The sequence below is a fragment of the Elephantulus edwardii genome, unplaced genomic scaffold, assembly GCF_000299155.1.
Source record: "Elephantulus edwardii isolate Elephantulus edwardi_28Jun2011 unplaced genomic scaffold, EleEdw1.0 scaffold00176, whole genome shotgun sequence".
NCBI lineage: Eukaryota > Metazoa > Chordata > Mammalia > Macroscelidea > Macroscelididae > Elephantulus > Elephantulus edwardii.
Window position 1 is genome coordinate 2,755,833 of NW_006399926.1, and position 8,985 is coordinate 2,764,817.

Consider the following 8,985-nt stretch of genomic DNA (forward strand, 5'->3'; position numbering starts at 1 on the left):
TCGAAACCAGTGTTCCTTTGTTCTGTTAGGACAAGAGCTTCTATATCTATGTATAGGTTTCAAATGAGCACTATTAAGTGTTCTGAGATTCCCATTCTTCTCAATGCTAGCCATAATTTGTTATGATCCACACAGTCAAACGCCTTTGCATAAACAATAAAACAAAGATCACAACCTAGTAAACTCTGGGGCAATTCTAGTCTGTCATATGCTAACTTAGTAACCATACAGAACTGAGTAGAACTGCTCCATAATGTGTCCAAAGTTGTTACCTATACCAAAGTTGATTGTCATGTCTTTCGCTTGAAGAGCAGCAACTGGTGGATTTGAATCTCCTATCTTGCCGTCCTGCGGTCACTTGTGGTTGCTGTAGGCTGAACACTGTGACATGGATGTGTCAAATGCGTTAATGGTTGGCTACCCAATGTGGACTGAGAGTGGGGTGGAGCTCCCCGATTAAACAAGCGTGGAAGGAGGAGTGGCATCCCCTTCCATAAGAGCTTGCCTCCTGAAACCCTATGAACTTGGAGAGAGGATGAAAGGCACCCAAGCATCAAGGACTCTCCTTCATAGGGTCACTATGAGTCGCCTGCGACTCGACGGCACTTAACAACAACAACAACAACCTTTCAGTTTGCAGTTGAGCATTTCACCACTGCAACACTAGGGCTCCTTACCCTGGCAACTTCCTGGAATGTTTTATTCTGTTTTGTTTCCAACCTTTGCAAATGTGTTATTTTCCTGTTATTCTTCAGTCTCCAACAATTGGTTTAGCTCTCATCTCTCCTAGAAAACACATTCCCAACTCTCCTCTCCTCAGGTTGGGTCTAGTCTCTTGTTAGCTGCTGTGGAGTCATTTCCTCACTCATGGCAACCACATGCACGATGGAACAAAATGCTTCTTTATCCTGCACCATTCCCGATTAACTACAGAGTAGATAATGGTGAGGGTCTAATTCTAGGGTCGTAGTTGACTCGATAGCACATAACAACAACAATCCTAGAACTTTCTTACAACAGTCAGGGCATTAATTTACAACAGTGCTTGTCATATGGCTGCCATTATTTGCTTGGTCTGCCTCTCTTCATTAGATTATGAAACTGGAGAACAGTAGTTGTGCATCTGGGCACTCATTTACATGACTGGTCTCTCAGAGAGAGTTCATGGAAGAGTTGAACTGCCCAGTTCTTCCCAACCCCATTCATAGCACTTCTTCCTCTATTTTACAAAATCCATTTCTGTTTAGCTGGTCTAAACTCTATATGTTCCCTATTCCAGCTCCTTTTTTTGTATTCTGGTGGAAAGAAGTTGCACTGCCAACCCAAACATAGGAAGTTCAAACTCACCAGCTTGCTTCTTGGCAATCTCCCATGCAATTCACTGCCTTTGAAAACGTGTTGGAGGGTCATTTATGAGGTTCCTATCTGATGACATTTAACAACTATTTTAATATGATGTCGTTGTGTACCATAGAGTCAGAACCCACCCATGGCTGACCCTCTGGCGGGTTTTTATAGGCAGTTAATCACATGGGAGGAGATTGCCCATCCTTCTCCAGCAGAGTGTCTGGTGGCCTTGAATTGCGTATCTTAGGCATTGTATCACAGCTTCTTGCCACTAGGCGACCAGAGCTCCCTTTAATATGGTTACTTTCAGGTCATTTTATTCTTTTCTTTCTGACCACTTTTCAATTTGTTCTATACCATTACTACATATTTTGCCTTACAGAGTCCACCTTTTTCTTTTCATTTATAAATTCTGTAAATTTATACTAGACACACTGAAGTGAAGTCAATTTTGACCCAGCAAGAAAGAACTGTAGTACTGGGTTTCCATGGCAGTAAATCTTTACTCATTTAGGGTATCTGATTCTCCCTTCCCTCTGTTTCTTAAACTTTCCCAACATGCCCAAGTACCTTGCTGCCACATGTGCACAACTTTTGCTTAGAACAAAATGTGGAAAGCTTCACTTCCTTGCAGTTAGTTAGGTTTGTTGTTGTTCTTATGTGCCATCGAGTCGCTTGCGACTCATAGCGACCCTATGTACAAGAGCTCTAAATGCTGTTCTATCCTGTGCCAACCTAGCCATCTCAAACGCACTTATTTCCACCGCTCCAGTCACAGAATCGATCTATCTCACCAAAGGTCTTCTCCTTCGCTTCCCCTCCACTCTGCCAAACATGATGTCCCTTTCCAAGGACTAGTCCCTCCTTGCAACATGCCCAAAGTATGTCAGACGAAGCTTCAGAATCCTTGACTCCAGGCAAACTATTTAAGAACTAGATGTCTTCTGATGTTAGAAAAATAGATCTCACCAGTAAGACAGGCCTGAGTGGTTTGCGGCGAAGCAACACATTAAGTTTTTTAAATCTCCAAACCTAACTATCTAAGCCACAGACGAAGGAACCTTGGAATGGAGGTGGCCCTGGAGGTCCTCACAACTCCCTGCAGCAGCGGTTCCCAGGCAGAGCGCCGGACGTTTGCAAGGTACGTGCACACGCGACGGGAGTGCGCGGCCTTTAGAGGCGGGACCCAGGGGCGTCTGGGAAGGGACGCAGAACGTGCGTGCATGCGTGCTCGCTCACGGCGGCGGCGGCGGCGGAGCGGAGAGGCCAGACCTAGAGACTGAGCTGGAATCGGGCCCCGGGCGGGGCGTTCGAGCGGCACCAAGACGATCCTAGGGGCGGGAAAGGAATCGGGCCGGGCGGGACTGGAACGGAGCCCGGGAACGGGGCGGGAGGTCCCAGGGTCCCGGGTTGGGGGGGTGGAACCGCACTTCGTTTCCGCGGGGGTGCCGGGACTCCGGCCGCAGTGCCGCCGCCATCACGGACTTCCTGTGGGACAAGCGCACGGGCCTCGCCGCCAGAACGGTGAGCGCGCGGGTTGGCGGGCCGCGGGCCCGTGCGGAAAGATGGCGAACGCGGGGGCGCGCCCTGCGGGGCGAGCAGAGATGGGAATCGCATGGGGGAAAGGGACCAGGGCACCGAGTGGGAAAGAGGAGGAGGGATAAGACCTGCAGAGCTGCAGAGGTGGGGAGCCAGAGCCGAGGTGGAGCTGATCGCTCTGCCTTAAATATAGATACTCGAGAACCCCTACAGGAAACTTGGGAGGGGCCAAACTACAAGGAGTGATGGAGAAGGGATAGAAGTTTCCTAGACAAGAAAGCAGTGGATCAAAGTTGAACCAAGCTTAGGTGTAGGATAGCAGGATTGTCACTTTGAGGAGGGGTAGAGTTTGACTTGTAGACCTGAAGTCAGTTGAGTGAAGAAAGGACATTTTTGAAGGTTGAGACCCATCCTGGGTGACTTGGACAGAAAAGACCTGTAGCAACTTTGGTAGCAGTATGTATGTATGTGATGAGATGACACTCAGGCTAAGCAAGGTTAGGAAGGAAAAGAAACCTAAGGAAAGAATTTTTGCATTGTTTTTCTCCCAGCCCTGTTAGGATAAGAATGAGTCAACTAACGCTCTCCTCAACTTGAGAAAGTTGGAAAGAAGCAGCGCAGAATGGGAGTCATATGTTGGCATCATTAGGATTTTTCCACATCTAACCCTTTATTCCCTTGAGAATTCTCTCTGGGCTTTCCTTTCATTCTGCCTTCATATTTTCTTCTTGGAATGTAACAGTGGTTTCTTTTTGACTCTTTCGCTGAAGAAGAAGAAGAAGGGGGGGGGAATTCAAGCACCATGTTGTAGCCTCAGTAATTTGAAGTAGGCAGCTCTTAGCCAAGTAATGCTGATATTAATTAAAAACCAATTATTCTCTGTTTCCTCAGCCTAAGAGGGGAGGGGCCAGATAGTTTGAGACCTGGTGTGTTAAAACCTCCCCTGTAGTATTGGCATAGAGAATTGACAGAACCAGGCACAGGTCCCTGGAACTTGCTTATGTGTGTATATCCTTGTTATATATAGGAGTTTAGAAAACTGGATTCCTGCCCTTGAGACATTGATGGACTATTTTTGGGTATCAGATACATTATAAAATAAAACCTTTATTATGTTTAAGTGGTGTTTTTGAGCTGGGAACTCAACATGGCACAGATATTTCTTGGGCAATGTGGCAGCCAATATAAGTCATATAGTCTCACCTGTAATAGAACTGTGACTGACTCAGACCTGAGGGCCTTCCTGGAGCCATATTTGTGGAAAAGTAGGATAGAGTAATGAGTAGGATAGGGAAAACTTGGTGAATGGGAGGAATACATTCTAGGTTTTCAGCCAGACTAAGTATGTGAGTATGGATCTTATTTAAGAGGAGTTGGAATCACTGAGGAGGTTGTAGGTGGGAAAAACACATAGGGTAAAAGCAGAAAGCATTTCCATATCACTGAGCAATGTTTATGAAGAGGGTGTCTGAAAACTCCGAGCTTCACTCATTTTTTCTTTTCGTTCTCTTATAGATGCCTCATCCCCGAAGGTACCACTCCTCCGAGCGAGGTAGCCGGGGGAGCTATCATGAACACTATAGGAGCCGAAAGCATAAACGACGAAGAAGCCGCTCCTGGTCAAGTAGCAGTGACCGGACAAGGCGACGTCGACGGGAAGACAGTTACCATGTCCATTCTCGGAGGTGAGACCTCAGAATGAGAAACTCCATCTCAGAGTTTCACATCGCCCGCTATCAAGACATTCCTAGTGGTTGGCTCCATGCTAAGGGCATTGTGCTATGCTGCTGGGTGAAGATGATACTCAAAGTGGATGATAAAATAAGACATTTGCATTTAAGGGTAAGAGTGTTACCTTCACCTTTCAAACCTGGAACTGAATCTACTCTTGGAGATTACTTTTCAGCTAACAGTTGGCAGCCTATAAAGTCACCAGTAACATCTGAGGACCTCAGGACAAGAATTTATATGAGAGACCAAAAGGGCAGCATTTACCCAAAAACCTTTGCCCAGGAAGGGGTATGAAGATGGAGAGTGAAAATATGAAACTGGGAGGAAGTGGGAAGAGTGGTGTTATATTGAGGGAATATGTAAATTGTTGACTGGAAAACTAATTTGCTTTATAAACTTATAAACCACGATAAGATGTTGAGAAGGGGAAAAAATGTTGTTACAGGGGAAATACATAGTGAAGGGCTAAGGAATCACCAGCAAATTTGAATGAAGTAGGACAAAACATACAGTTGAAGGAGCTTCCCTGAGAAAGTGCCCTATAAGTTTGTCTGGAGGACAAGTAGGAGCCAAGTGGAAGATGTGTCCTAGGCAATAGGAAGGCATATGCAAAGGATTTTAAGGTCACAGGTAGTCAAAGTACAGGGTGCTCCTAAGAGGCAAGAATGGTGAAATTTCATCACCTACTTTGGGCTATTATCAAGAGGGCCAGCCATTTGAAGGAAGCATTATGCTTTGAAAGCTAATGTTAGAGAAGACAAGGAATACCTTCAGAGGGTGGTTTGACACCTATGGACCAGTGACAGTGTCTTTAAGCACAGTAGAGATTATGAAGATGTCACAAAGTATCTAGCTGTTGTATGTAGGGCTACTGTGAGCCAAAGACTAATGGCAATTAAGGATAGCAACAATATAGATTGTGGTTTGGGATGCTTTGAAGCACATCTGGATTTCAGTCAGGGATAGCACGGAATGATTCTTTGTTGCAATGTCTCACTGAAGGCAAAGAGAAGATGCCCAGAGAGTGGTTACTCTGTTACTTTTCACCTGTGAGCAGTCTCTCTACCTCACTCCTGTGGGTCCTTGATGCTCTTGCAGTAGCTTGGTGGATGTTTGGCAACTGGATGTTTCACTGGGGGAGGGCCTGAAATGAATGGCTGCTTGTATTGTCCAACAGCAGCTATGATGACCGTTCATCTGACCGAAGGGCATACGACCGGCGGTATTGTGGCAGCTACCGGCGCAATGACTACAGCCGGGACCGGGGAGAGGCATACTATGACCCAGACTATCGGCATTCCTACGAGTACCACCGGGAGAACAGCAGTTACCGCAGCCAGCGCAGCAGCCGCAGGAAGCACAGGCGGCGGAGGCGGCGCAGCCGGACGTTCAGCCGCTCCTCTTCGGTGAGTGCCTGCCCATACCCTTCTTCTCCCCATTCTTCTTCAGGCCCCGGAAGACCCTGGTAAGTGAGTAGTAGTATTAATAGTAGTAGCAGTAAGTAGTGTCATCTGAGCATGGTGGGGCATGTACATTGAGGTGGGCACCTGATCTGCATACACTCTTGAAAGCTCTTCAGTCTTGGAGAGCCCTGAAATCTACATCGGAGATGTGTGAGCACTAAGCATTTGTGACTCTCAGTGCCCTTCCTGGCATGCTGTGCTTATCGTGTTGGGAGTAGCTCTTGTACTCCAGAGCCCCCCCCCCCTCCCCCGACTCTGGCAGGGACCTTGCTTGTGAAATGCTATTGCCCCCAAGCCCCGGACTTTGTGATTCCTTTAGCAGGTAGACATGGGTGGGGTCGAGGGAGTGTGTGTACCTCCCAGAAAGAGCATCATGTAGAGCATGGGGTTGTGGGTGACATTGCAGCAACACCACTTCTCTGCTCTGCCCATGTCTCTCCCTGCTCCTGTTTGGGTTTGGGGACTTGGGATTGTGCGCCGCTCTCTCTTTTCACCCCGATCCTCCTTCCTGCATCTGACGTGTTCCCTTCCACTGTCCCCCATCATCGTCTGTCCCCCCTGGCTGGGCGCCTGTGACCGGTGACCCCTCCACCACCCACCCCGCCTCCCTCCGGCCCCCGCTCCGACACCTGGCTTGCTCCGATCCCCCCCGCCCCCCGACAGCAGCACAGCAGCCGGAGAGCCAAGAGTGTAGAGGACGACGCTGAGGGCCACCTCATCTACCACGTCGGGGACTGGCTACAAGAGCGATGTACAAGCCAAATCGTAACAATCCTATAGCCTGTAATGGTCCCATAGCCATCCTAACGTCCCAGGCCAACCTGTCACAGTCTGCCTTTCTCAGTGGTGTTGTTTATCTGGGTGGTTTGAGTTGCTGTTGAGACTTGGCCTCTGCCGTCCACTTCCACCACTCATGGCCCCTGGGTTAAAGGTGGTGGGAATCACTCAGGGGTTTTCTTCCCCTGTGACCATCTGTATCTGTTCCCCCTTCCTTCATCTCCTCACCCTAGGTTGCTGTACAGTTTGAATTTTTTTTTCCCCAGTGAGCTCATCCCCCCCCACCTTCTCTCCCTCCCTCTCCCCGACCCTACTCTCTCATTGCAGATGAAATTGTAAGCACCTTGGGAGAGGGAACCTTTGGCCGAGTTGTGCAGTGTGTTGATCATCGCAGGTAACTGTCAAACCCTCCCTACTCAAAACCTGTTAGGTATAAGAAGGTGGGGTTTTGTCTGGGGCTTTTTTGCTGAACAGCCAAAGGTACAGTTTTTTAGTGCTTAGGCAACCCATTCAGTCCAGGCTTACTCAGTCTGGGCTTATTCTGAGAAACCAGCAAAAAACCCCTTTTCTACCAACCTACAGGGGTGGGGCTCGTGTTGCCCTGAAGATCATAAAGAATGTGGAGAAATACAAAGAAGCAGCTCGACTAGAGATCAACGTGCTGGAGAAAATCAATGAGAAAGATCCTGACAACAAGAAGTAAGCAAGCAAGCAGAAGAGGGGCGTTTGAGAGTCCCCAACCTCCACAGGAGAGACTCCCAGTCCTAAATTAGGCAGACAGGAGGGACGTCCTGGATCTGCTCATTCATCCATCCATCTTTTGCTCATCATCCTAGAGCAGTAGAGCATCAGGGCAGGAAGGGCCCATGGCATTCTCTACTCCAGTGCCTTGTTCCTAGGGACATTAGATTGCAGTGTTCTGTACACTCAGATGGTCCTGGGACTGAGCTACAGTATTCACTAGAACAACATTAAGTATTTATACTTAGGACTGTAATGATGAGACTGTAGGCATTTATGTGGAGATACTTCTTCACACACATTGTTGGCCAAAGGTAGATTGTGATTATTAAAAGACATGAGAGGGCAGTAGATGTGAGCATGGGCCTAATGGTGGTGGACAGCGAGTGACCCTCAGGAATAGGGGCTGGAGTCAGGGTCACTGTTGTTAGCTTGGCAGTTCAGGGTCTCTCCTGTTTGGAGATTGGCACTGAATAGCTTTCCAGCAATTATAGGGTTTTTTAAACTATTTAAAATACTGCAGAAAAATGGTTTAAAGCTTGCTTGTTGTTGCCTCTCTCCTGAGTTGTTCAGCAGGCCGTCCCCTAGCTGTACTGTTTTGTTGGTAATGCTAGCTGCACATGGATGTGGACTCACCAGTTAGACAGTCCTCTACACTAAAGGGGTGGTTGGCTCATCAGACATCCTCCTTCCCCCATCTCTCTTCCCAGCCTCTGTGTCCAGATGTTTGACTGGTTTGACTACCATGGCCACATGTGTATCTCCTTTGAGCTCCTGGGCCTTAGCACCTTCGATTTCCTCAAAGACAACAACTACCTGCCCTACCCCATCCACCAAGTGCGCCACATGGCCTTCCAGCTGTGCCAGGCCGTCAAGTGTGAGTGGGGTGGGCTGAGGTGGACTCGGGGGCAGCCCCTCCCTCCATTGGACCTCTTCTGTCTCAGTTGTGCACTGGTGAAGCCCCTAAAAAGTCAACTCTTGGTTATCTGCAGTCCTTTTATTCACTGTCATCTTGACATCACTTCTTCTGACTTAACTTCTGGACTGATGTCTCCACCATTACTGATTGCTCTTACTCTACCTTCAACCTAGCAGAAGCTGGAAGAGAAAGCCTTTGAAATTGAAGCACTTAATTACTTCATTTTTCCCTTCTTTCCCTTCCTTGAGAAAGTGTAAGTCAGATGGCAGTCACAAAATACAAAAATCTCTGCACTCGGGCTGGCGGCTGACATTGTCTGAAATGAGAAGCTCTATTTCAGCAGAGCAAGTGGGAACAGGGAGCCAGATATGGAAGTTCCTCTTGAGACTTCACAACAATACAGGTTCAGAGGCTTGAGTTCACAGAACGTCAGATATGCACACGGACTCTTGATTTTTTTTTTTTTTT

At 47.8% G+C, this 8,985-nt stretch overlaps 1 protein-coding gene across 2 annotated transcripts in view; it reads left to right on the plus strand.

The window, feature by feature from the left end:
* The first annotated feature begins 2,580 nt into the window (after nt 1-2,580).
* Nucleotides 2,581-8,985, plus strand: part of CLK2 (CDC-like kinase 2) — a 17,162-nt gene continuing 10,757 nt past the window's right edge. The window contains exons 1-7 of one of the 2 annotated variants that reach the window (XM_006895795.1): nt 2,581-2,871; nt 4,402-4,571; nt 5,795-6,023; nt 6,747-6,831; nt 7,185-7,251; nt 7,440-7,556; nt 8,309-8,475. In XM_006895795.1, the coding sequence (XP_006895857.1) occupies nt 4,402-4,571; nt 5,795-6,023; nt 6,747-6,831; nt 7,185-7,251; nt 7,440-7,556; nt 8,309-8,475 (835 nt within the window). In that variant the 5' untranslated portion in view covers nt 2,581-2,871. Of the gene's footprint in view, nt 2,872-4,401; nt 4,572-5,794; nt 6,024-6,743; nt 6,832-7,184; nt 7,252-7,439; nt 7,557-8,308; nt 8,476-8,985 lie in introns of both variants that reach the window. The other variant, XM_006895794.1, reaches the window with a different exon arrangement.